The sequence below is a fragment of the Notamacropus eugenii genome, chromosome 2 (genome assembly GCF_028372415.1).
Source record: "Notamacropus eugenii isolate mMacEug1 chromosome 2, mMacEug1.pri_v2, whole genome shotgun sequence".
Classification (NCBI taxonomy): Eukaryota; Metazoa; Chordata; class Mammalia; order Diprotodontia; family Macropodidae; genus Notamacropus; species Notamacropus eugenii.
Genome location: NC_092873.1, coordinates 503,261,755 through 503,289,551, shown reverse-complemented (window position 1 = coordinate 503,289,551; position 27,797 = coordinate 503,261,755). Strand labels below are relative to the sequence as shown.

The following is a 27,797-nucleotide window of genomic DNA, read 5'->3' as shown; positions in this document are numbered from 1 at the left end:
GTCTTTTCTAGAGGGTACCTGAAGGATGGTAGTTGGTTTCCAAATAGCTGGATACCAGGCATTTTAATCTCTTTCTTGCCTTTTAGCCCAAGGGTGGTAGTGAGATCCACATGACTTAGACCTCCTAGTGGAGTGAGCTGGGCTTTGTTTCTCATCCATTTCTCAGGATTTTGATGTTGTGGTAACTCCCCAGTGTGGCAGCTACCCCCGCTGGTGAAGACTGCAACTCAGCAACTCATCTTTAACTAAGAAGCTTAGAGAGTTGGGGATGGGGGGGCCACCAAGAAGGAAGTGACTGATCCAGGATCCCTTAGCCAGCAATGCCAGAGGCAAGGACCCCCGTGGTCAGTCCTTGATCTACGAAGACAGGTTGCCTTTCAGTTACTGAGTACTCTCTGAAATCCCTCAAAGAATCAGGTACCCAAGCAGGCACCCAGCTTTTAAATAAACTGGGGGTGCATTGCTTTAGAGGCCATGCATTTATCTCTGTGTTTATACAGTTCTGGTTCTTGTCCTCAAATGTGCACTAGTGGGATTTATACCATATTCCATGTCAAAGACATTTACTCTCGGTACATATATTTTAAAACAAAAGTGTTTTATGGTTTACTCATGAATGAGAACACATGAGGCAGATCATCCAGAGGTGAAGCAGATGTTACCCTAAATGCGGAGAGTGATTTTGGCAGCAGAATAAAGGATTCCTGGGCCCTTGTGTTTTTCTAGGTGACAGGTTTGCTAAAAATGACTGAGCAGCAAGTGCTTTTCCGTGGAGAGAGGACCAGCTGAGTTCTCCGTTTTTGCAGGGTAGTAAATGCTGGTCGTTATTATTGAAGTTTGATGTGGGGGACGAAAGGATGCAGAAGCAGAATCACAGGCTCTTGTTTCGGAGCAGGTGAGCAGCAAGGGCATTTCGGGGGAGCCCCAGGCATTTCAAAGTAGAGTATGATCTAAGTAGCTTTCCCTCGTTTTCTGTACATCAATAGCTTTCAGAAAGCCAGGGATTAGCTCCCACTGGGCTGGGTTGATGTGATGCCTGACAAGTGTTGTAAAGAAAGTTATTAGTCAGAGTTTATGTGCAGCGTTGTAAAACCTAGGCCCCGAAGCACGCATCCCAGAAAGGGGGAATCCCCCATTGACCTTTCAGACCTTCAGTGTGGAAGGACCTCTTTTTTTTAGAGGGGGTAAAGGGTTGGCATCCCACTAACAGAGTTGTAATTATTTTCACCTGGGGCAAAACCAGAGGCTTCCGCACACAGAAGTTTCTCCCCCATAAGCCCTGGGACAGTTGAATTGAGTGGCAGAGGAGGGGGGGCATGGAGGTGGTAGTTACTGTGGACAGTCCGCTGTAGAACCCCTTCCACTTTGTGAATGTGAGAGGTTTCTGTTGATTCTCCATTCCTTCATTCCCAAGGCCACCAGACCTCTTTAGGCCCACCTCACTTCGTCCCGACAGCTAACCCTATCTCCTGGTTCATGTCCACACCTTCAGTCTCTCCCCCTCTCTACCACTGCCAAACCACTTCTCCTAAAGCATTTCACTACTGAAGAAGATTGATTGGCCCCCAATTAATGCCTCGCTGTTTGGCGTCAGTCCATCAGTCCAGGCTAATCGCCCAGGATTCTCCTGTATGAACTCGCTGCACTAACCTGTTGGCTGCTCGTCACACTGGACGTTTCATCTCTTATCCCAGCTGTTTCCCCTACCTGGAGTGCCCTCCCTCCTTACCTCTACCTAACTCCCTTCTAGGCTCAATTTAGGGACCACCTCTTACCAGAGGCTAGTCTCACCATCTCTCCCCGCTCCAGCTGCAGTAGCCTACCAAATTACTTAGTATTTTCTTTGTATATACGTACCTGGGATCTCTGTCTGGCAGTCACCAGTAAACCTTCTACCACAGCCTTTAGCATGAAGCTCTTTGAATATAGGGACAGGCTAGTATGTTCTTATGTGAACCCGGTGCTTAGTGGTGTTTGACACATGAAAACCATTTAACAAAAACTGTGTTTCTATCATGTGGCTTCTCTTTAGTACAACGTAAGCTCCCAAGGGATAGCTAGGTAGCTTAGTAGATAGGGTGCTGGACTTACTAGCTCTATGACCCTAGGCAAATCATTTAACCACTCAGACTCAGTTTCCTCATCTGTAAAATGGTGGTAATAACAGCACTTACCTCTCAGGGTTCCTGTGAGGATCAAATGTGATAATATTTGTAAAGTGCTTTGCAGACCATAAAGTGCTAGAGAAATACTAGCTGTTATCTGTATTAGTGTTATTATTAATAGTTAGCCCTTAAATATTATGACATAGAAATGCTAGCTATCATTATTAATTAGCATTTATATATGCTATAGTACCACATAGATGTTAGCCATTATAAAACTGTTCTATTAATTATTATTAGCACAATTATTAATATATTACATGATTAATATAATTAACAGCTATTATTAATAATAGCTAGCATCTATGTAGTATTATAGTATGCAGGAATATATACTACATATTATATGATACTTATGTTTTACTAATAATAGCATTTACATAGTATTATCAGTATATATTCATATATACTACATGGTATACAACATTATATATTAATAATAGCTAGCATTATATGATATAGTTAGTATATATAGATATGTGGTGGATCAGACTATAATATATATACCACTATATATTAATAACATCTAGTCCTTATGTAGTATTATTGTGCATAATTATTGCACTATTTTGAAAAAGAACATTTTTTGTCTTTGTTTCCTTAGCTCCTTCCTTTGTATAGTTCCTGGCACATAGTAGATAACTTAGTAAATGATTGTTGAATGAGTGAATAAATGAATGAATGAGTGAAATGAGAACAATCATAGCCCAGTTCTTTATGTAGAAAAGATCTATGCCTTTGTAGAAAATCAGTAAACATTGGTCAGAACGGATCCCGTCTAAATGCGGGACTTTTAAATTTCATTTGTAAACTCAGCAGAATATTCATAAGTTGCCCAGAAAACTTTATTTGGATCATTTTGACAGCCCCTTGACGTCATTATCTGTGGGAATTTGGGGGTCTTTCAAATAAACTTTGGTCATCATTCTGTGCATTACTATGAAAAATGTAATGGAGAGAAATCTTTGGGGCTTCTGACGTTGCTCATCTCCATGCTTGAGAAAGAGCTTACACAAGAAAATAGAGTTCTTGAGTTTTTTCAAGAGGTGAAGGAAGGAAGCCTCCTGGAGTTGGACCCAGGGTGTTGAGAGTAAGTCCTACCTTTGTGAAAAATCTACCTCTTTTGCCTGGATGCTATTAACTAGGTCTCAGTAACCTACCCTTCCTCTGTCCAAAACATTTTTGGAATTTGTTTTCCTTTGCTGTAGGGCAGTTGGATTTATGGGATTCTGTGTGTATCTGTCTGTTTCTCTTCTATTTTTGTCCCTGTCAGGAAGGTATAGAAATTACAACTTAATTTCCAGTTTTTAAAAAGTGTTTATAGTTTGACAGTAGAATATGGGGGCAAGGTTGTATATATGTATGTTTCTCCAATGGACTGTGTATGTGGGACTGGGAATCAGCTTTTGGTTTTTGTCCTGCTTAGGGTCAGACCTGGAAAAATTGTGCGCAGGGGAATTTGGGGGAAGCTGTTACAGGGGTGACTAATATTGTTTGGCAATATGTGGAGGGGTGGATATACACTACTTAGATTACTTTCTCCATCAGCACTTTGGAAGAGGTGGGAGATCTTTGGCAGAGTGTGTGGATAGGCTTTCTTGTCTGGAACTCAGGTGGGGTCTTATCTGGTGCCTTAGTTCATATAGATGGAGGGTAATCAGTTGGTTAGTCAGTCAATCGGCAAGCATTTGTTAGGCAGCTATGATGTGTCATCCATTTTGCTAGGGGTCGGGAATATAAAGACACACACATACGCACATTAGCCCATTTGGCCTTCCCAAAAACATCTCATAAGTTAGATAGATACAACTTCTTATCATACACATTTTATAGATGTGGAAACTGAGTCTCCAAAAAGTGAAATATGTACCTATTTATCTATATATTGTCTTCTCCTTTAGAATGTCAGATCTTTGAGGACAAAAACTGGTTTTTTGTTTTGTTTTGTTTCTTTTTAACCTTTAGCATAAATACCCAACATGTATTAAGTGCTGAGTATATGCTTGATTTGCTCCAGCTCAGAAGGCCTTGTGGACACATGGTAGATCCAGGATTTGAAACCAGGTTTGGTCTAATTCAAGCGTTCTCCCTATGCTACCACATACCGTCTCTAAAGGATAATGATAGATTCACATTATTTGAAAACCACTTTGGTGTCTCTGGACAAAGAGTTCTGTAAAAGGGAATGTGACATCCTGAATATTTTGTGGTTTTTCCATTATCTGGGGCCAAGAGATATTTGAAGTAATTGTCTTTTTTTTATGACCTGCTAAATAAATGTTAAAACTTGTATGGCTTAAAGAGATAATATTGACTGTAAATGTCCATCAGCTGCTGCCACTAAAGCATGATAAGAAGGAGAGAATGGGGTCAGCCAGGAGGCCTCCTCTCAGAGCATACCTGTTCTTTAGTGGATTCTCTGAGGAATCCTGGATTGGTTCTTGGAGGTTCAGGGTTGGAAACACAATTTTGTCCATTTGCCCAAGAGCAATTACTCTCTTAGTACTGAATAAACTCCAAAAGAGACTCGGTCATAAAACAGAATTCCAGCTTATTAATTTGAAATGGGAACCATACTTGTAAGCACCCCGATCCCGATTGTCTGCACAGGGCATGACCTCCTGGAGGTAGGGCCTCTTAAGACGCTCAATTTTATGTTAGAAAGTTGTTTTGTGAGCTCAAAATAAGAGCAAAAATGGGAACTGAATGTTCCTCAGGAATATTTCCATCCTCATAGTGGTAGCCTACTAAATTTCCTTTCTTCATTTTAGAGAGATTGTTTGTCTAGATAACTCATACCTGTCACTAGTCTCAGAGTTCCCAGTGCTGTGGACCATGCTGGGCAGACCCCGATACGTTCTCTTTTTAGTCCACTGTCTACATAGCTGCCAAATTGACAGGCCACATTTAAAGGTCTGGCTGTGTCCCTCTTTTCCATGCATTTCCTTTCCTCCTCCTCCCCATCTTCCTCCTCCTCCTCCCCTTCAGGCAGTCTATGGTCTAACCTAAGTACCTTCTCTTCCCAGTGTCTGGAATGCCTTCCCTCCTCATTGCTGCCTCTTGACTTCCCTTGTTCCATTCAAGGCTTGGCGCAGGTACCATTTCTAGGAAGAGATCTAGACCTAGGAGAGACCTCAGAAGATTTCTAGTGCAGAAGCCCAAAGTCCTGTGGCTAGGATGTATCAGCAGTGAGATTTGAATCAGATTCTCGATTCCAGAATCTAGGGGTCATTTCACTGAACCACACTGTCCATTATGTCTTAAACTGTTGGCTCTATGTGGGACAGGGACTGAATCTTTGTATGGTGATTATAAAAATTAAGTCATTAATAAATTATTGTTGATTATTTGATGGATTGAATTTTGTTTCCTTTAGGTGTCAGAAGGTTCTGTGGTCCAGTTTCCAGAAGGAAATTTCTCACTATCAGCAAAAACAGAGGAAAGGAGCTTTCCCCATGGAAATGTTCATTTGCTGCAATGGGCCCAGAGGGAATATGGTGCAGTCACCTCTTTCACTGAACTCAAGATATCGAAGAATGTCTACATCAAAGTGGGTGAAGGTAAGTTGACTTGACCGATGAGAGCCCATGAATTAAAGATGGCAGCCAGTTTGTGTTTTCTTTATTGTGACCAGGACCATGGAGAGAATTTCTCAGAGTCTGGGATCCATATCTCAGATGAGATAATATATGTAGAGGGCTTTGCAACCTTAAAATGCTATGTAAATATGATTCATTACTCTTATAACTATCATCTCATAGAATCCCATTAGCCTATTTCAAAATTTTCATTTGTGTGGAAGGTTTAATTAATTGACTCAGGGGTTAACATGCAAGTTCTAGAGTCAGAATGACCTGGACTCAAATCCTGACTCAGATACTTATTAGCTATGTGACCCTGGTCAAGTCACATAAACTTTCTCTGCCTCAGTTTCCTTATCTTTAAAATGAGGGGGTTGTACTGGATTGTCCTTGAAAATCCCTTCCAGATCAAAGTTTATGACTATCTATAAGAAATCAAGAACTCCCCACCCACCCACCCAAATCCACTGGATTTGTTGCCATATTGCCTTGAAAACTGCTCCTGAATGTGTATTTGGGGATTATTTCAGTGGCCACAAGGACCCTGAGGGATCACACAGCTAGTAAGTGTCTGAAGTTGTATTTGAAGGCAGATTCTCCTGATACCAGGACCAGTGCTTTATCAGCCACCTAGCTGATCAGGCTAAAGTAAATTAGACAGGGCCAAGAGGAAGCCAGGGTTTAGGTAAGCAAGAATTTAAATAGGAATTGAAAATATTCCATTGTGTATTCCCTAAAACACTATTTCTTCAGCTTAATTTTCTTTCCTTTTTATTGACATCAGGTGCATCCAAAATTCTTTCTGTATCGTTAAGTGTTACGATTGGGGGAAAGCGGGAATGTGAATTTTATGAGCTGCTCAGAAATATTTTCAGGGTTGACACAGGCAATGTAAGACATACTCCCCCCCTCTTCTTCTTCTCCTTTTCTCTCCCTCCCCTCCCCACCCTCTCTGTCTTTGTCTCTGTCTCTTCTCTCTCTCTCCCTCTCTGCTCAGTCTCATCCCAACAATCTGTCTCTCTATCTGTCTCTGTCTCTCATGGTCTGGCATGTACCCTAGATTTTGAGAAAGTGTATTTCAAAAGATTCATGAGGAGGTATCCCATGGAGTAAAATGTTTCAGAGGAAGTCAGTCAGCAAGCACTGATTTAATGCCTACTATATACCAGGCACTGTGCTAGAGCACTGGGGATCAAAAGAATGGCGGATGATATTCCTTCTCTCAAGGAGATCGCTGTCCAATGAAGCAGACGACACTCAAACAGCTACGTAAAACCAAGATGTACAAAGGTACATTAGGACAGCTCCAGAGGGAAGGTACTGAGAGGAAGGGTTTTTTCAGAAGGTTTTACATTCTCCAAGACCTGAAGGAGTCCAGGGAAACCTGGCCCTTGGGATTGGAGATGAAGAGGGAGAGTATTCCAGGCACAGAACGAGATGGGAGATACTCAGGGACAAAATTCTGAAGGTGAGAATGGGAACAATTCTGATGAGGAGGAAAAATGAGACTTGTCTGAAGAAACCAGTGTAGGTGCCCAGGGAACTCACCAACCAAGCTATGTACGGCCAGGATGGAGAGAATGTAGAGAAGATGGTGCTGCAGTTCTATATAAAGAGCTGAGAACAAGCCGAGGTTGGGGAGGGAAGTTAAGGATGACTTAACATGTGGCCCTCTAAGTCAGACCCCACCCCGGCCCAAGGGGCAGGAGATACTGAGAAGTTATGAATTTCAGAGCTGATTTGATATTGTAGGAAGATGAGTTTCTGGAGATGATGGTAAAGTTCAGGTGAACAGCCAGGTGAGAAAATTTCCTAGTTAGGGGAACTTAGGCAGACTGAACGACTTGTCTGGAATTATACAGCTAAGAAGAGTTTGAGGGGGAATTTGAATCTAGTTTTTCCTGGTTCCAGGCCTAGAGCTGTAGTCACTGTGCTACCTAGCTGCCTCTGACAGGTGGTACAACCTCTGATGGGGTAAGGGAATTGGGCCGAATTTATTAATAAGATTTAAAAGTAGAGATAAATGTAAAGTCTTATGATTAGATACAAAAAATCATTTTTCATAAGTACAAGATGAGAGAGGCATGTTTAGATGACTGCATGAAAGAGAATTTAGTGAGCACTTATTAATGGTAACTTTGAAGGAAGATCTGGGGGTTTTAGTGGACTGCAAGCTTAGTCAGTACATAAATCAGCATGTGATGGGGAAACCCCTCCACCCCCCAAAAAAACTTCTTTTGGAATCTTGGGCTACATTAAGAGAGGCATAGTTTATAGGAATGAGCTAGTGCTTAGCATGGTGCCTGGCACATAGTAGGAGCTTAATAAATGTTTGCTGATTGGTTGAATAAAATGATAGTCCCACCGTATTCTACCATGGTCAGACCACATCTGTAGTGTTCAGTTCTGGGCATCACAGATGAAAACTAGGATAGATAGATGGTATCCAGAATGGTGAAGGACTTTGAATTCCCTTTATATATTATCTGTCACAACTTATTAGAATATGAGCTCTTTGAGAACTTTCTGTTTGCCTTCCTAGGGCTTAGCCCAGTGCCTGGAACATAATAGATGATCAATAAATGATTTTTTCATTCAATGCCTCATACATAATCAACGCTTGACAAATGCTTTCTTCCATTTGTTCAATTCAACCCAATTCAGTAAAAAGCATTTTAAAGGGCCTACTATGTGTCAGACACTGTGCTGGTTTTTAACCTGGGATCCACAAGGTCTGTGGATCAACTTCAGGGAATCAAGGAAGCATTTATTGTCCCTAAGCTCTAACTAAAACTTAGCACCTTTAAATTATTTTAAAATGTTTTTTCAATTATTTAAAATATGTTTCAGTTATTTTATTGGTGCACTTTTTTCATCTCTACTACTTCCTCTTCCCTCTAAGATAAGCCTTTCTTTGTAACAGACAAGTACAGTCAAGAAAATCAGTCTTAAGAGGTGTGTCTTAGCAGCATGGCAGAATGGATTGGGTACTCAACTTGGAGGCATGAATCCTTGGTTCAAATCCTGTCTCAGGCACTTTTTACTCTGGGCAACTCACTCACCTTCTCTGTACTTCAGTTTTCTTATCTTAAAATGAGATAGTTATAGGTCTTTTCCAGCTCTAAACTAGAATGCTGAGGCTTCTCTGTTCTGGTCTTTCTTCTGAAGTCTGCACTGATCACTGCATTGATAGCTCTGAAGGTCCCTTGGTCATCATGTACATGTTTACTTGCTTCTGCTTGTTTCTGATTCAAAAACTTATCACACCTTTAGGCAATAGCAAGAAAAAAGGGGGGTAACTGATAGAACAAGATTATAGAGGGTAGGGGAAGAGAGAAAGTGGGGACAAAGCTATAACTAGGGTGGGGCAATCATAGCATTGACCAAGGGCCCTGAAATTTGAGGGCATACTTCAGTACCTAAGAAAGAACTGGATTTTGCAAGTAGTTAGTAACATTAATGAATTAAAATAGATAAAACCAGATTTCCCTAGGTGAACTCCTCCCAGCTGGACCTTGCCCCGGTCATTTATACCTTTACCCCTACCAAAGCCTCTCCAGCAGTCAACGCACACGGTCCCAGAGAATCAGATCCGATGGTATGTTTTCTGACTTTTGCCTTGGTATAACATTGCTAGTAACCGCTTTGGAAGGGAAGGGCAGGAGGATCAGTGGCCCAATCAGTACTAAAGCTTCCTAGACACTGTAATGCCATTAAACTTGAAATCAGAGGTGACTTGTGCTGGTATGTGATAGTAAGATTTCAGTTAAATATTTATAACTGCAGAAAAACCTTCAGTTCTTTTTATATTAGCAGTGTTGTTTCACGGACAGTTACATTATGGAGAGAGAGCTGGTGTTTTGCCTTGATAAGGGACCTGTTTCAATCTTCTTGCTTTGGAGAGGGATTGAAATAACCCATGATTTAATTATGAAACTCTATTGTTTTAATAACCCCTTTCATCATATTTTTGGTCAAGTTAGGATGGTGTATAATTAGAGCCAAGAATAGCTCCTTGGAAATAATAAAAAAAAGATTGGGACAGATGCTGCCCTGCAGCCTGGGGAGTGTGTAAGAAGTAGACTGGCATAGGTCCTTTGTGGCCAGGTGCGCCTTGCTGGGCCAGGATTCATGTTGGGGTGCCTAGGTGGAGCCAGCATTGTTCACACAGCACTGGACCACCAGTCTTTTTTCTTTCCTTTTTTTTTTTTTTTTGGTGGGGGGAGGGGACCTTTAGGATAGATAAAAATGCAACACAGATCAAGGGACTGTTGTAAAATATATCTCAACCTACACATAAAAGCTGAATGCCTGGTAAAGTAGAACTTAGTGAGATGTGGGATTTCAGACCAGGGATGGATCTGATGGATAGATGTGGGGCATTAAAGTCACCTGGAAGCAGGAAACTGATAAAGGGAGTGGAGGAGTCAGATCCCTTGCACAGAAAATGAAAATCTGAGTCTTAATCCTCTATAGAGTTTGTAGAATGTATCCCCTCTGGAAATACACACAGGTGGGGTCATTTGTCTCCTTAAGTGAGAATTTGATATGTATCCTCCCTGGTAGATAGAGGAACAGGACCACAGGAGGTATCCTAGGCTTGTCTCTTAAGTTTTTAGGTTTTCAGAGCACTTTAAATGATGTTCATGTTGATAATAATAATTAGCATTTATATGGTTCCTCCTAAGTATATGCTAAGTACTTTACAAATATTATCTCATTTAATCCCGTCAACAAGCCTGAGAGGCAGGTGCTAGTATCATCCCTCCTTTACAGTTGGGGAAACTGAGGAAAACAAACTGACTTTCCTAAGTTCATACAGCTAGTAAGTTTCTAAGATGGGATTTGAATTTATCATGTTTGACCCATACAACAATTACGCTCTGAAGTAGGGGCTAGTATGATACTCATTTTACAAATGAAGGAACTGAGGCCACAGGTGGTTCAGCCAGTAGTCCAGGGTCCCACAGCTAGTAAGTAACTAAGGCAGGATTCAAACACAGATCTTCCTGACTCCATCCGGCTCTTGCTACATGTAATGGAAGTGCAAAGCTGGGCAAATCAACCTTCCAGTGCCCCAGTAGTGCCCCTTGGCATAGGTAGAGGGAGATTTCCAGGTGAAAATTCTCAATACCAGTGAAATCACAGATCTGCCCTACCCTTTCCTCCTCCCTGAATAAAAGTCAGAAATTAAGAAATTTAAAATTAAATAATTAAGTAGCCAAGGTCATAGGTGAGTCTAGGAAAAAGAATAAGGAAGGAGAAGTTGGTTTTTAGTTGGCTTTCTTAGTCCCCTGTTTACCTTTCTGTCCTACTTTGTCCTACTTAGTACCTCAGTACTCCTAGGTATGTAGAAGTTACCTAGGACTCTTGTAGCAGCATGCTGCTTACAAGTTACAAAGTGTCACCCTTTGGGAAGCCAGAATGTGAGAAACCGAGGGAGTCAGTCATGGTCTCTGCTACAACAGATTTAGCCGCCAAGTCCCCACCTCAGGGTCTTCATTGGAACCTTGGCTCAGACAGTCATCAGCTATGTGACGCTGGGCAGATCCTTCCATCTCTAAATCGATCCTCTTATGTCCTTATGATTTATAGCATGGTCTGTCTCTACCGTTTTGTCCCTTAAACCTTGGTGCCAGGTGGTGGTAAGTCCTAAATCTATTGGGAGTCAGGAGACCAGAGGTCCATGCCCAGTTTGGCCACTCAGTTGTCTGTGTGACCTTCAGCCAGTAATTTTTCAGAGTGTTTGGCATTAGTATAAAGAGTATTAGACAGGATGCATGGTTCTAAGAATAGCGGCTACCATTTATGTGCTGTTTTCACATGGACAAAGTACTTTCTATATTCATTATCTCATTCAAGACTCCAAATAGCCTCACAATATATCTGTGAGCTTGGTGCTATCAAGACGATTTTCATTGCCATTTTACAGTTGAAGAAACTGAGTCTGAGAGGTAACAAATGATTTGCCTAAGGTGATACAATGTTGCAGACAGCTCCCAGTCTACTTCTCTCTATTATATCGCTTTTCCCCGCACCTGCGTGATATTAAACAAGTTTAGTTTCTTTCTTCGTAAACTTGAGGAGATTGGGTTGGATGGACAATTTCCAAGGTCCTTTTCAGTGCTATATCCTTTGTTCGATGAACTTTCTGAGCCTCAGTTTCTCAGTCTGTAAAATGGAAAGTTCGAACTTGATTCCAGCCCTGTCCATCTCTAGCATAATCTTATTTAATGGTCTGAAGCCTCTTGCCAGCCCTTGTCCTAAAACACATGCCAACACGTGGCTGGTTTCACCCCAACCTGCCAGGTCCTACCCGGGAATTCCCCTTTGTGTTTCCTTTTCTACTTGGCACAGACTGTCACTTTTCAGTGCCAACCAGGAGGAGGGTCATTCAGAAAAAGAAGCACACACACCACACCCCATCGGCCCATTTTCCTTGAAGCAACAATGGCCCCAGAGCTTGAGCATCAACACTAGCATTGTTAAAACAGCTTCTTAGAACTGAGAAATAGAAGTATGTCTAGAATAATTTTACATATATATGTACTTGTGTCTAATGGTAGCCATCTCTAGGGTGGTGGAGGAGGGAAGAAAAAAACAAAAAATTTACAGGATGATTTTGTTGTATATTTGAAAAGCATAGCAAGTTATATACAGTAGAAATGCAGTTGCATGCACAGTCATCTTTTTATTGTACTATGTTGTGAAAATGCTTGTTTTATTCCATAAATTAAAAATAAAATTTAAAAAATAAATTACTTCAATTGACCCCCTCCAAAAATAAACTTAGGTCATTGGTGTCGATGAGCCCTACAGGGATCAGTGCAAAATCAGGCTTCTCTTCAATAAGAGATTGATGGCCCCACAACAGAATTCTAAAGGCCAGTCAGTCCCAGCTATTCCAGCGTGGTAATTTCCTCGACATCAAGGGTTCTTAAGCCGAGCTCCACAGACCTCCCCAAGGGTAGATTTCAGAAGTCATGGGTACCTGGATGGGAAAGGGGAGATAGGGCTTTATTTTTTGCTCATCACCAACTGAAAATGTGTATTTCCTGCAATGATGCAGGCTAGTAGCAAACCAGGATTCTGAGAAGGGGTCCCTAGGCTTCCCCAGACTGCCAGAGGGGTCTGGGACATAAAAATGGCAAAGAACTGCAGCCAGTGGTTCATCATCCAGCCTTTGTCTGAAGACCTTCAGTGACGGGGGTGTGGGACGCTCTTTCTGTTTTTAGATACATCACATTGTTAGGGAGTGTTTTCATGCATCGTTCTGAAACTTTCCTAGTTGCAAAATCTCCCTCATTATTCCTACTTCTGCCCTCTGAGGCCGACCCAGACAGTCTGATCCCTCTTCCACATGTAGCCGTGCAAATACTCGAGGACAACTGTCTCCCTACATCTTCTTTTTTCAGGTGAGTAAATGCCCCAGAGAGTGAGGCAACACTGGCTCAGCAGCCAGAGGGTCGGACCTGGTTGTCAAGATGATCTAAGTTCAAATCTGGCCTGTGTGACCCAGGGCAAGTCCCTTCACTGGTCTCTTCCTCAGTTTCCTAATCTGTCAAACAGGGATCATAATAGCCCCTACCTCCCAGGGTTGTTGTGAAGACCTAATATGATAATATTTGTAAAGTGATTTGTAAACCTTCAAGTTCTCTCTCTCTTCCTCCCTCCTTACACGCACATATGTATATGTGTGTGTGTGTGTATAATATACATACTCTGTACTCTATATATTATTTATGTATTATAGATAATATTTATAGAGCTATATTCTATTAATTATGATTATTTAGTGTTAATTCTAATATAATCATATCAATTATGTATTTATAAATAATATATAAATTATATATCTACATTATAGATAATCTATTTTGTATAATATATCTACATTTATTATTATTTTCCCTCACTGATCCTCATGTGTCATGAACTCCAGGCCTTTCATTGTACTGGTGACTTTCTTCTGGACACTCTGGGCTTAGTTTTTTCCTTCTTAAAACGTGGCCCCCAGAAGTGTACATCATGCCCCAGTTGTTGGTCTGAACAAAGCAGAAGTTATCTGCTTGGTGACCACCCTTCTCCCCCTACCTTGAAGAGATAACTTTTATATTCCAGGCCAACCAAGGCTTAGCCTACAACCCCGACTCTAAAGTACAGCCATTGGGACACAGGCACAAACACTGGTATCTTAGGACTGATATAGTCCAGTTGTGAATAACTAAGCTGACTTTCCTGGAAACCTAAGGAGCTGATAGCTCTGCCTGGTAAAGAGATATGACTCAGGCCAGTGCCAAAGGAGGCATTTGGCATTTGTCTAGCTGTTGACCATTTGATTTCAGGTAACTATAAATTAAGAACATAAGTGTTGAGTGCTGGGAAGTCAAGTATCTCCACAGGATGAAAGAAAACTCATCACTCCTATTAGGGACCCCTAAGAGGGAGTTGACATTTGGCAGTCTCAATTCCTAAGCCGCATACGTAGTCATGATAATAATATTTAATATCCATGTTTGACATGATCCTACCTCTAGCTGTGTGTCACTTAATTTCTCTACACAGGGGACAGCTGAGGAGCATAAGGATCCCTATGGTACATTTTAATAAATAATCCGTGAAGTCCATTGGGTAGAAGACTAGGTGGCCCAGTGATGGAACCTAGGACTTGGAGTCATAGGAAGCTCTCAATTTGAATCTGACCTCAGATATCACCTAGCTGAGTGCCCCTGGGCAAGTCATTCTACCTGTCTCTGTCTCAGTTTCCCCATCTGTAAAATGTAGATAATAATTAATTAATTAATATAGGTACTTTGTAAAATTTAAAGTGCTCTATAAATGCTAGTTATTATTATTAATTAGGGAAGGAATGTTGTAAAATGTGACTTCTACTGCTGGGGACTCAGTTATTTTTTCAGGCTATCTTATTGAGTAAATCACCATCCAGAAATTGTGTAAGAGATGTAGAGAGGCAGATAGAGTGCTGGGCTTGGACTCAGGCAGACCTGGGCCCAGACCTTGCCTCAGACAGTTGCCTAGCTGGGTGACCTTGGGCAAGTGACTTAATGTCTGTTTCCTAGTTTGTAAAATGAGGATGATAATGCCACTGATCTCCCAGTGTGAGGCTAAAATGAAATCATATTTGTAAAGTGCTTTGCCAGCATCAGAGTAATCTATATGTGCTACCTATTAACAGCAACAGCAATCTTATCAGCATCGTGATTTTTATTAATTCATCCAGGAGAACTATGACCAAAAAAGAGAGCAGGGATGCCTTGTGTTGAAAGAGAGACAACCAATGGACAATTTCTGTGCTCCATTGGTTTCTCTGCCGTATCAAGGGAACTATAAGAGATCTTCTCTATGTTTGCAAAGCACTTTGCAAACTGAAGTGCCTTACCTTGGGGGTAAACTGATTGCCTTGAAAATAGTTAAGATAGTTAACTTGAAGATAGTTGTTCAGTCATTTCATTTGTTTCTGACTCTTCATGACCCCATGTGGAATTTTCTTGGCAAAGATACTAGAGTGGTTTGCCCATTTCCTTCTCCAACTCATTTTACAGATGAGGAAACTGAGGCAAACAGGCGTAAATGACTTTGAATTCAGGAAGATGAGTCTTCCTGACTCCAGGCCCCCACAGAGCTCCATCCACTGGGTCATCTAGCTGCCCATCAGATAAGGGGAATTATTTGGATAATACCCAGACCTACTGATCATCTCTTGGTATTCTTACTTAGTAGGATGTAAAATCCTTGGGAGTAGAGATTGTTGCATTCGCTTAATAATTACTTGTTAATTGATTGATTGATTGATTAAGATAATGGTGCCCAGTCTTTTGACTCCAACAGAGATTTTAAAATTAGTTCAACAAATGTAGTGGGCTAGGATACCATTTTCCATGATGAGCAGATGGAAAAAGGGAACAGGGTTGGGGAGCTTTCCACGAGAGATTTTAGAAGTATTGGGAGCTCTCACACTGGGCAAGCAAGAGAAAACACTTCCATCTGATAGTCCAGAAAACCACAAGGAGACATTTTTTGCTACCTCGGGGCTCCTGAGCAGCTGCTTGGGTATGGGCTGCCTCTTTGGGACTTACACCTGCCTGCCTGTGTGGCAGGCCAATCCAGGCAACCTCCTTCAAGTTGTTTCTTACACAGTTTATATAAAACCTGTAATTCCTTCATTTAGAAAGGGAGGGGATTAAAGGAGGAATACTCCAGGTAAGAATACTAAAGCAAATGATGCTGGTAGGAGGGAGTCACCAGTGAACCACAGTCCCCTGAAATAAAGAATGAAATCTTCTCTGAATGTGATATTTGGCACATCAAAAGTAATGCCAAATCAAGGAAAGTTACCCCAAAAGAAAGTCCTTTTCTGCCTGCTTGGCAGTGGGCAATCCAGCCAGGGGAAGGAGCTGGCAGAAAGCTTTTAGTAGAAAGTGGAGAAAGGGGGAATCTGGGCAGACATGATGCAGAAAGGGCACTGTCACAGAGAACGCCACTAGGCAATGAAAAAATAAAACAGGCCAAGATCCACTAGGCAGGGATCACAAGTCCCAATTTCTGTAAAGCAGCAGATTTTGTCAGTTTCTTTGGATCTCAGTGGATAGCAGAGTGCGCTGCACATAGTAGGTGCTCAAATGGTTATTGACTGACTTACTCCGAACCGCCCACATCTCATTCAGTTTTGAAAGCTGTAAATAATTTTGACAGCTATGTGTGCGTGTGTGTGTGCGTGTGCATGTGTGTGTGCGTGCGTGTACGTGCGTGTGTGCATGCATGTGTGCGTGTGTGTGTGCATGTGCGTGTTGTACTTCTAGCAAAGAAGGAAAAAAATAGGAATAAATATCAGGAGGTTGAATAATTTTGGAGGTGACAAAATCTTATTTATAGAAATCATCATTTTAACGCTGCAATGGACATGCATATTCATTTTAATTCAATAATCATTTATTCAGAGCCTTCTCTTTGCTAGGCACTAAAGACCCAAATCCCAAAATTAAATACTCCCTGCCCTCAAGGGGCTTATATTCTATTGGAGAGGATATAGCATATAATAATGTTGATGTTCAGTCATTTTCAGTCACGTCCAACTCTCCATGACCCTCTTAGGGATTTTCTTGGCAAAGACATTGGAGTGGTTTATCATTTCCTTCTCCAACCCATTTTACAGATGAGGCAACTGAGGCAAACAGGGGTATGTGACTTGTCACACAGCTAGTAAGTGTCTGAGACTGGATTTGAACTCGTCACGATGAGTCTTCTTGCTTCCAAGCCCAGGGTTCCATCCGCTGTGCCACCCAGTTGCCCCACTATATAATATTAGCTAACATCATCATCACCGCCACCACCAGCGTTTATCTAGTGCTGTCAGGTTTACAGAGCCCTTTACAAATCCTGTCCTATTTGATCCTTGTGAGGTAGGTAGGTGTTATCATTATTTCCATTTTTACAGACGATAAAACTGAGGCAGAAAGATATAAGATTAATTAATAATATAATAATGGCTGGCATTTATATAGAGCTTTGAGGTTGGCACATTGGTGAGAGGTAGGTGTTCTTATGATCCTCTTTGACAGACTAGGAAACTGAGGCAAACACAGGTTAAATGACTTGACTAGGGTCCCATAGCTGGTCTGTTTCTGGGGTATGTTTCAAACTTAGATCTCTTTGACTCCACATCGAAGCACTCAATCCACTACACCCCCTAGCTATCTCTGCCTAATCCATACCTGAAATAGAATCTCCTATAAAATATATGCAGTAGGCATAGCTAGGCATTCCAAAAGTCACGGGGTGATTCAAAGCTGGATTTTTTCATAGATTGCTAGAACTGACCGAGACCTTAGAGACTATCCCATCCAACCTCCTCGTATTACAGATGAAGAAACCAGGGCTGTGAGCAGTGACCTTGAGCTCCCCGAGGTCCTAGAGCTAGTCACAGACAGAGCTGGAATTCAGACTCACATCTCAGCCCTATGCCTGGTGCTTTCTTTACCCCTGGTATCATACTGCAGGGCATGGAAGGCAAAAGACGTAATGAGATTTTCTGAATGTTTAAAGTCCTCATACTTACCACTGTTTTCAACCTAAAGGTGGCATGAATTAGCTGCTGGTACCATGAAGTAGGATGTACAGTGGTCAAAAGCCCAGCTAACTACATTTTTTTGAGTTGAAGGAATGTCATTTCTTATTGGTCATTGTCATTAGATCTCTCCTTTGCTTTCCCAAAGTCAATAATTTTTAGGGCCTCTGGATGTACAGTAATTCATTCCTGTTAGAATTAGAATTATTCTAATATCTAATTCCTTTAGAAATAGAAGGTCCCTCTTTTTACAAATTAGGTAACTGAGTCCTAGAGAAAATAAGGGATTTGCCCAGTGTCCTCAAGTCGGTGACAGGCCCTCCAGGGCCTCTGACTTTAGATCTGAGTCTTTTTCTACCACACCACATTCACCCTCTTGCATCCAGGCAGGGCTACACCCATCTCATGTAAATGTACACGTGTATGAGGCTCTATGCACATGTTAATTTTATTCCAGCATGTGCCACCCCAATACGATTTTCCATCTTGTGATCCCCTGGGAGACCTTGGCAGGATCACAGCTCATTTGGCAGGACTTAGAACAGATGTTAGTTAGGGCGGTGATGGTGATGGGGTGGGGCTCTCTCATGCTCACTGAACTGTCCCAACTCTATGTCCGTTGCAAGGAGGGAATCTCCTTATAGAAGAATTCTGAGTAAGGAGCCCCAAGGGCCATTTTTTTAATGAGTTTGAAAGGAGGGCCTCCCAGACTGGTCCAGTCATGCTTGTATGTTGCAGGGGCCTTGAGTCACCATAGGGCTGTGTGCTCTGCATACTTCATTACCTAGAAATAGAATAACTGGAGAATGAAAAACTTTGCTTAGACTTGGGATGCAGGCCTGAGTCTTCACAGTTTGAGTGTGGCCTGCAGATGTAGATTCTGGTTTTCCCTTAAGAATTTCTCTGTTTTTCGCATGAGAGGGGCCTCTGTGTCTTTAATTAGGCCTGTGATTAATTGCCTTTTCTGACCAAAGCTTGCTGTATCTAGAATGTCTTGGATGCCCCACTCCTGGCTATTACCCTTCTTCCAACAACTACTTTCAATTTCTGCTTGAACATTTAATCAGCTGAACGGAAATCATATCCACCAAAATGCCACATACACACCTTCAGCCTTTTCAGTGAATTTTCAGACACTGTAACCATGTACTTTTTTTTTTTCTAGATGAAAGATTTGAGCATTCCTGCTTGTCTAGATCAAGTCTTTATCAAGATTACATGGAAATCCTGTACCCGACCTTTCCTGACTTTAGGGCTTATCAGAACAAGATTTCATTAAGGCATGGGGTTTTTCTTGCAGTTAGTTTTGGGATCATCATTTTAGAACTAGAAAGGACTTCATTTTATAAATGAGAAAATAGAGACCCAGAGAAGATCAATTTGTCTCAAATCATAAAGATAGTGACTAACACATAGTAGGCATTTAATAAATATTTGCTGACTGGTTTACTTGTGAAGCTGAAATTAGAACCCAGATCCTCTGACTCCCAGTCTAATATCCTTTCCAAAGTCAGTTCCCTCAGTGGGTGAACAAGATCTTCCTTTGTTGTTGTGGGTCAGTGGTTTTTCAGCCACATTTGATTCCTTGTGACCCCATTTGGGATTTTCTTGGCAAAGATATTGGAATGGTTTGCCACTTCCTTCTCCAGCTCATTTTACAGAGATAAACAGGGTTAAGTGACTTGCCCAGGGCCACACAGCTAGTAAGTGTCTGAGGCCAGATTTGAACTCCCAAAGATGAGTTTACCTGACTCCAGACTTGGCACTGTGGTGCCACCTAGATGCCCCTATTGTGGCTCCACTTGCTTCTATGATTAAATACTTCAGTCTTTCACTCATTACTACCCTAGACTCCCTTTATCTGCTAGAAATATTTGCCAGCCCATTGTAGCAAAAAAAAAAAAAGTGACCCAACTTGTCCCTTTGAAAGCCTTCTCTATGGGTTTTGCATGCAGCACAGTGATACATGCCTGACTTTTCTTCACTTTCATTTCAGATCAAGTTTTCCCTCCCACTTGCAACATTGAGAAGAATTTTCTGTCCCTCAATTATCTTGCGGGATATCTTCAGCCAAAGATGGCCGAGGGATGTATAATGTCCAGCCTGCCTCACGGCCAGGAAGTACACATCATAGAGCTAATCACACCCAACTCAAATCCCTACAGGTAAGCAACTGATCTGTTCCTTTTTACTTTTTTTAATTTTCAGATAAATTTGATGGGTGTTTTTTGCGTTTCCATTTTTGCCTGGTCTGCGCATTCTCATCACTGGAATTCCTGTTGGGATTCCAAGCCTCCACTAAAGGCTCAGATTAGCTCTATGAGACCTTTCTCCACCTCCCTATCCCCAAGATCTTCCTTCACCCCAAATTACCTTGTATTGGTTACCAGTGTACATGTTATATCCATCTAGGGTAGTTTGGATGGTTCTAAACCTTGTACCCATGAACTTGGGTTGTTAAAATTTTTTTTGATTAAAAAATATTTTGAAAACTATACTTTAGTAGAATTCTCTTCCTTTTTAATCTTCTTTGTTTTACTTCATGCATTTAAAAACATGATTTGAAGAAGGGTTTTGTAGGTTTTACCAGTGCCATCTGTGACACAAAGAAAACATTAAGCTCCTCTGCTCGAGGAGACAAAAGCTATTTCTTTTTTGTCTTTATATCCATGAACCATACATGAAGGGTTTCCTTGCATGTAGTAGGTGCTTAATAAATGCTTCTTAAACAATTTGAGATCATACCATATCCATCCCATATGCCCCTCTTCATTATCACGCTGCCTCTATCTATACTCCTTTACCTGCGCTGGAACTATGATCTCTCAAGAAATCTTAAGGATTTTTTTTAAAACAAAAGAAATATATCTATTCTGTCTTTATCTTAAATCTCATGTGGACTAGAAGTTAGGAGTTTAGTTTAGGATCTGGCATATTTTTATTATAAAGTGAGCTTAGCTGAAATATTAAGAAATGTGTTATCTCTGTTGAAAATCCAGTCTCTCTTCCAAATAATTCAATTCATGTTAGTTCAACAAGCATTTATTAACAGTATGCTATGTGTCAGGGACTGTGCTGATCACTGAGACTACAGAAATGAGTCCTTGCCCTCAGGGAGGGAAAAGGATATATACAAAGATAAGTAAATATACAAAGATAAACAAATCTGAAGCATACAAGTATGAAACAATCCTTGCCTTCAGGGAGATGACATTTTACTACTAGAGGGGAAAAAAATGTACAAAGATAAATAAATCTGAAGCATACAAAATGAAAGCAGAGGGATGTGTGTGTGCATGCGTGCTTGTGTGTTCATATGTGTACTTGTACATATTTGGATAAACGCTAACAATGGTGGGGATCAGGAAAGGCCCCTTACTGAAGATGGCATCCAAGCTGGTTCTGAAGGAAGCTGAGGACTCCGAGAGGTGGAGGGATGGAAACAGATCATCTCAAATAAAATATTGAATGAGAAATCCAGTAGAAATGGCAAGAAAAGGCACGAGGCAAATGCCTCTGGATGTTAACCTAAACTTAGATTTATGGTGTGCTTTGTAAAGTTTTTCAAGATATACAAGTGAATAACACAGGGTGACTGTAACGATTTTTTCTTAAATAAGTATTTTCATGTATGTAAAAAGTCCTGATTCTTTTCTTTTTTCACTACATTCTTAGAAGTCTGGATAGCGTTCATCACTTTCCCAGCAATCACTTGGATTGAACATCTGTTTTCTTTATTTTAGTAACTGTATATGCAGATGCTTTGGAAAGTTGATACAGAGAAAGATCTGTAGCATTTGCAAATGTCGTAAGCAAAAATTGCACAAGGAAAGACAATTCTCTCCACGTCTTCTTTGCTTGTTTTATTGTGTTGATGAAATCCTCTTGGTTGCCATAACCCCCTGCCCTATTCTGGCTTTATCATCCTTGTAAACAAGATGCCTAGTTTGGGGGAAAAATAGTCATTCCCCTTTAAACAGCAGATTTTCATGGTTTGCTCCCATCTTTTTCAAATATAGTGGCATTAAATAACCTCACTTTAAAAAAGGAGGGAAAATGGCTAGTTATCAACAGGCATGTATTTCTATTGTTACGGAAAATCATTTTTGTGTGTGTAAAATAACAATCTGTTTTGTCCATGTTGCTTTGCCTGGGATCTGCTCCAATATCTTAATCAACTGGCCAGACGCTGGAAGCTTGGAGGATTGGAAGGAGGTAGATGGCTGCAGATTTCTGGCTTTGGGGTCCTAACTTGGTCCTTGTCTTCATTTTCGGCATGCAGCTCTTTCCAGGTGGACATCGTGATTGACATTAGACCATTTCGAAAGGAACCTGAGGTGTTCAAACATCTTGTCCTGATCTTAAAATGCAAGAAGGCTGTCAACTGGGTGATCAAATCGTACGATGTCAAGGGAAGCCTTAAAGTGATTGTAAGTTGAGGGAGGTGTTTCTATATTGAGGGGTGGGGTGGGGGAGTGGGGATACTGTTTGTCAACTGTCCAATGGCGTATTATGAGTTGAAAACTCTGAGTACTTGGAGTGTTTTGTCCCTTTTTGGCCTGCTGTCTGAGCCACAGTTGAATGAGTTGGGATGCATAGCCTAGTGTAGAGGAGATTTAGCAGGAACAAGGATGAAACTTGGTCTCATGTGCTGGGTAGAAGTTCCAAAGACGAAATTTTAGGCTTGGTGTCAGTAAAAATTTCCTGACAATGAATATTTTCTGAAAGGAGAATGAACTGCCTCAAGACATTATGAGATCTCCTTCCATGGAGGTCTCTACACAAAGATTGGATGGGGCCACTCACTTGTAGGCTAGGTTGAATGGGGAATTCTTGTTCAGGTATGGGTTGGACTATGTAGCCTCTGAGGTAGGTCTTTTGCCACTCTTAGATTCTGTGATGCTTCTTCTAAGATTATTCAGAAATAAGGCATTTTCTTTCACCCAACAAAATAATAGACTCTCAAGCCATTCACTGGCCAGTTTAGATTCATGATGGTTCTTGACTCATCAATTGTGCCTTGGGATCATCATTTCAAAAATGGAAAGAATACTGAGGCTGAGAGAGCTCAAAATACTTGTGCAGAGTGAAGTGCTCATATATCTCAGGCAGTATTCAAATTCAGGTTTCCCTCACCCCCAGCTCCAGCATGCTGGCTCATTATTTATTACCTCTAGGTTCAAATATAAAGTCTGTTCTGCATTGAAAATTTTTCACAACCTAGCTTTTCTCATGGGGCCTGGAAAGGTTCTAGCTTTCTTGGGCCTTCCTCATTTCTGTGTTCTCTAGGATCCAACTTCCCTGGCCTTCTTATGGGTCTTAGCAAAAGATGAGCCATCTTCCAACTCCATGCCTTTCTAATGGCTCTTCCCCAGGCCTACAATGCCCTTCTTCTTCACCCTGCCTCTTTAGGATCTAGCCCAAATCTCACCTTCTTCAGGAGGTCTTACCTTTCCTACATAGCTGATAATGCCTTCCCCTTTCAGATTAACTGGCCACAGACAAGACGACACTATGCTTCATATCCTCTCTAGCCATCCCCTCAGGCCATTTTGCTACTTTCTCTAACTCCCTCTATTTTTACTTCTGATTGTGGTCTCAGTAATGGGTCCAGTGGCACCATTGCTTTTGGAAAGGGAACTTCAGTTGACTTCCCAGTGGATCTCTGGAGCACTGCTTGGCCAGCCACTGATTACCTATTTATGTGGTCCCTTTGTATTAAAATGTAAACTCCTTAAGAAGAGAGACTCTCACTTTCTTTTCTTTACAGCCATAGTACTTATCATGGTGCTGGCACATAAGGGAGCCTTAATAAATGCTTTTTCATTCATTCATTCATCTTGGATAGTTATTTGTCTTGTCACCACTTGCTTCTTTGGGTTGAGAAAAAATTCAGTTAATTGGAGGTTCCTGTTAGTTGAAGTGGTATTACATATATCATTAAGGAAATAAACTTCAGTTGGCTAATTAGTGGGAAGGATAGGTATGTCTCATTTTCTGCCAGAGATGTATCTTTGAGAAGTTATAATTTTGAATTTTTAAAAGTCCAATATTATTTTAAACCATTGAGGGAACTCACCATTTGAAAGAAATCTGGAGGTGAATTCTTTTGTAAAGAATCCCTTAGTTAAATAAACAATCCCTCTTGTCTATTTTATAGAATCAGAATTGCTACTTGAAGTGCTTTCTTGACTGACATACATAGTTTTGAGAGACAACATGGCATATCAGTAGAGCACTGAGCTTAGAGACAGGAATACCTGGGTTTGAATCCTGCCTGAAATACATGCTAGATGTGGGACCCCTGGATAAGTTACTTAAATTCTCTGAGCCTCAGTTTCTTCATTTGTAAAATGGGTGTGTTGGACTTGATGGTCACTAAGGTCCTTTCTAACTCTTAACCTATGGTCCTATGTTTGTGGCTTCTCCTATAAGAGGAGCAAGATGCTATTTCCTACTGGCAAAACCACAATCAGTAGAACCACTGGACCTAGGACTTTTCTTCCTCCTCTGACCTGGGTGAAAAAATTTCCAGTGGTAACTGCTTGCCAGGATATGGGGGGAAGGGCATCTTTGGCATCTGGGAGCATCAGTGACACATAGAAGACCTCCCCACAGAAGTAGCAGCAGCAACCACCACCACTACCACCATGAGGACACACTTAATCCCAGAGGGCTCATTTTTGCTTCCTGTGGTTTATGAACATTGGCATGATCTTAACAGTCCATTTTGTGGGCAATCGGGATCTAGTCATTTGGTGTTCAGCACAAAGAAAGACAAAATGATTTTCCAAAGCCCAGTGTTTCGTTTGCCTTGCCCTGCCTTGGCCTAGCTCCTTCTGATGACCTAGGGGAGTCTTTGCCTCGCAGCATGGCACACCAATGGAATGTTTTTAATTTAAGAATAACAAAAACAGGAAAGGGCTCATGCTTTGAAAGACAAAAACATATGGTCCTTTTTAATTCCCTGCTGGAGTTCTTGTATGAATGTTCCCTCTGCCATGACTCTTAACTAGATGCTTCCCCTCCCCAAATCTTCGAGCTTGAAGGCCTGCGGGCCTAAATCTGTTGGCACTGGGGAGGGGAGATTCAAATGTCCCTCACTCCTTTCCGTCAGAAAGACGAGAAACGAGATTGCTTGTCCTAAAGCAGCCTCTGTTTATTCCTTTCTTTGGCTCAAAACTCTTGGCCAAGTCCAATTTTGGACAATGCATGACAGCATTACTAAACAATTAGGTAATGTTTCATGAGCTTTTTTTACTTACCCAATCGGTTCCATGCTTTGGGTTTTCCTAACTCCATGCTTGTCGTGTAAATTATGATCACACCCGGTGGGAGACACATGCTTATGCAGAGTGAAGAATGGATTGCCTAAGCCAGAACAAGGGTGTTTGTTTTCAAAAGGACTTGGGGAGGGGAGGGGGACAAGGAGAATTTGAGGCCTGAAAGAACAGGGCTTAGTTTTTGGTGTGGGGTGAGTGAGTGCCCTGGGCAGTTCTTTAAGATTGCAAGGTAGTTGCAGGTGAGTGCTGTTCTAGAGTGGGTGTTTCTACACTGGGAATTCCCCACACTGATGAAATCACACGTCTATACCAATCCTCCCCGCCAAAAAAGGGTAGCATCCTTGAACTCTGTGTTCCCATGGGTCTGTCTAATAGTAACACCTGGCATTTTAACAATATGTAACCCTTTCAAAGGCACAGCCACATCAGCAAAGAGGGATTCCCTAAACACCCTCCAAGCCAAGTGTTGTAAACTCCATCAGCCACATGGTTAGTTTTCCACCATATCAGTGCCTGCTTACAAAGGGGTTGGCTAAATGGGACCCCAGAAATGTTGAGAGAAATAAAGAATTGCGGCATGAGTCAGAACAAATGTGAAAACGGTGTTTGGTACCGAGGGGCTAACGTAATTCCTCCTTATTTAGGTCCAGGCTGTCCCCAAAACCTTAGTACAGCTTTAAACCTTGATAATTTAAAGCTACCCTAAACTTTGGATAACTTAAAGCTACACTAAGATTTTTGATAACTCAAAGCTACACTTAAGCTTTTTCGTAACTTAAAAGCTCCACTAAGATGTTTCATAACTTAAAGCTACACTTAAGATGTCTGATAACTTAAAACTGTACTAACAATTTTGGGACAGCCTGTGTATATTGATAAGGGCAGTGATGAGCTAGAGAGCTTTTAGAGGAAAGTGCCTGGGATGGGGAAGGGTCTCCAGATTGTGCTGCAGAAGGATTGGATGAAGGAGCTGGGGATGTTTAACCTGGAAAAGAGAAACCCTGGTGAGGATGGGATTGCTCTCTTTAAGTGCTTAAAGGACTCTCCACAGGAGAGAATCAGACTTGTTTAGGGCAGAGGGCAGAACTAGGGGAATTAGGAGTGAGTTTCGGAGAGCCAAATTGAGGCTTGATGTCTGGAAAATCTTCCTACGCGTGAGAGCTAACCCGAAGTAAAATGGGGGCAGGTTCTCCATCTGTGGAGATCTTCAAACCAAGACCCAAGATCACTTGAGGAGAATTCTAATTTAGTTATAACTGGTACGTGATGACTTTTGAAGGCCCTTCTGACATAAGATTCTGTGATAGTCCACTTGAAATAGCATTTTATTAAAAAACCAATAAACATCATTTATTAAATATTTCCTATATGTGGAGCACTGTATTAAGCTAGGATAGGAGAACATATTACTGTATTTTTAACAAGGAATGCCTTCATAGGATAAAAGGAGGAAATGAGCATTTTAGGTGGCATCTATTCCTTGATACCATTGTTATTTTTTTAGTTAATCATTCAATTCAAATTTGTTAAGTGCTTACTATGTTCCAGGCATTGTCCTAGGCAATGGTGTTACAAAGAAAGGCAAAAATGGCCCCTGCTCACAGTCTAAGGATGAGGACAACCCCAGTATTCTAATATCAGATTGGTAAAGACCCCTTTACCCATGTGGGGCACCTGCCCTCCATCTTCTAATCTCTTTGGCTTTGACTCCCTATGGTTCAGGAGATCATCTATTCATCATTTACATACATGCATGCATATATACTAGATATCTATATATACTATATATGCTATCTATCGATATATATACTATCGATTATAGTATATACTCTTTATGCTATATCAGATATATCTGATCATTCTATCTTCCATTTATTTCAGGTGGAGCCAAAGAGTTTAGGAGTTACAGAAGGGAGGAAACCACGGATCTAGAAACTAGTGACACTTTGGGATTGATGGTTGGCAAGGCTAAGAACAAGAGAGAGGTCTTTCGGCCAGTCAGTCCGTCTCAGACTCCCCATTTCTTAAACCTGGCCACTTTAGAAAAAGTGCACATGAATTTTTAGCCTTGTAAGTCCCATGGCAGATCAGAGGGAGGGATGCTGATGGCCCCTAGATTTGATGTGGGAAGGTGTAAACAAATCAGACTATATTGGTTTAAAAAGGGACAGGTGGCTGTGAGGATGAGAATATTCTGGAAATGTGATATTTTTTCAGTTGTTAAACAATAAAAGGGCGGGAGATGTGAGGACAGTTGACATTATTTGGAGTTGCAGTCTCAACCAGGCTGCTTGGAAATCTATGGAAGAACCTGCCCAAGATCAAAGGCACGAACGACATTGGGATCCTCTTTTATCTCCCTCTGGACAAGCTGCCCCTTCCCTTAAATGGTTGGGAATTCTCCAAGGTTTTCATCCTATAAATCAAATATTCTTAATCTGGGGTCCATGTAGCCCCAAGGGATCCATGAATAGATTTCAAGGAGTCCATGAACATATATGGGAAAACAATTATATCTTTATTTTCACATGCCTCTAACAGAAATTAAATACTCCTTTTGATTATGTAGACAAAAAATGATATTTCTGAGCAGGGATCCATGGTCTTCATCAGGCTACCAGAGGTGTCCAGGACACACAAAAATTTTTGAGAACCCTCAGCTATCAGCATTATCATCTCAAAT

At 41.2% G+C, this 27,797-nt stretch overlaps 1 protein-coding gene across 6 annotated transcripts in view; it reads left to right on the top strand.

Moving 5' to 3' along the window:
• The window catches only part of TGFBR3 (transforming growth factor beta receptor 3), a 232,166-nt gene that overhangs the window by 159,239 nt on the left and 45,130 nt on the right, over positions 1-27,797 (top strand). For all 6 annotated transcript variants that reach the window (XM_072649068.1, XM_072649069.1, XM_072649064.1 and 3 more), the window contains 3 exons: positions 5,542-5,725; positions 19,828-19,996; positions 22,114-22,261. In XM_072649068.1, the coding sequence (XP_072505169.1) occupies positions 5,542-5,725; positions 19,828-19,996; positions 22,114-22,261 (501 nt within the window). The remainder of the gene's footprint in view (positions 1-5,541; positions 5,726-19,827; positions 19,997-22,113; positions 22,262-27,797) is intronic.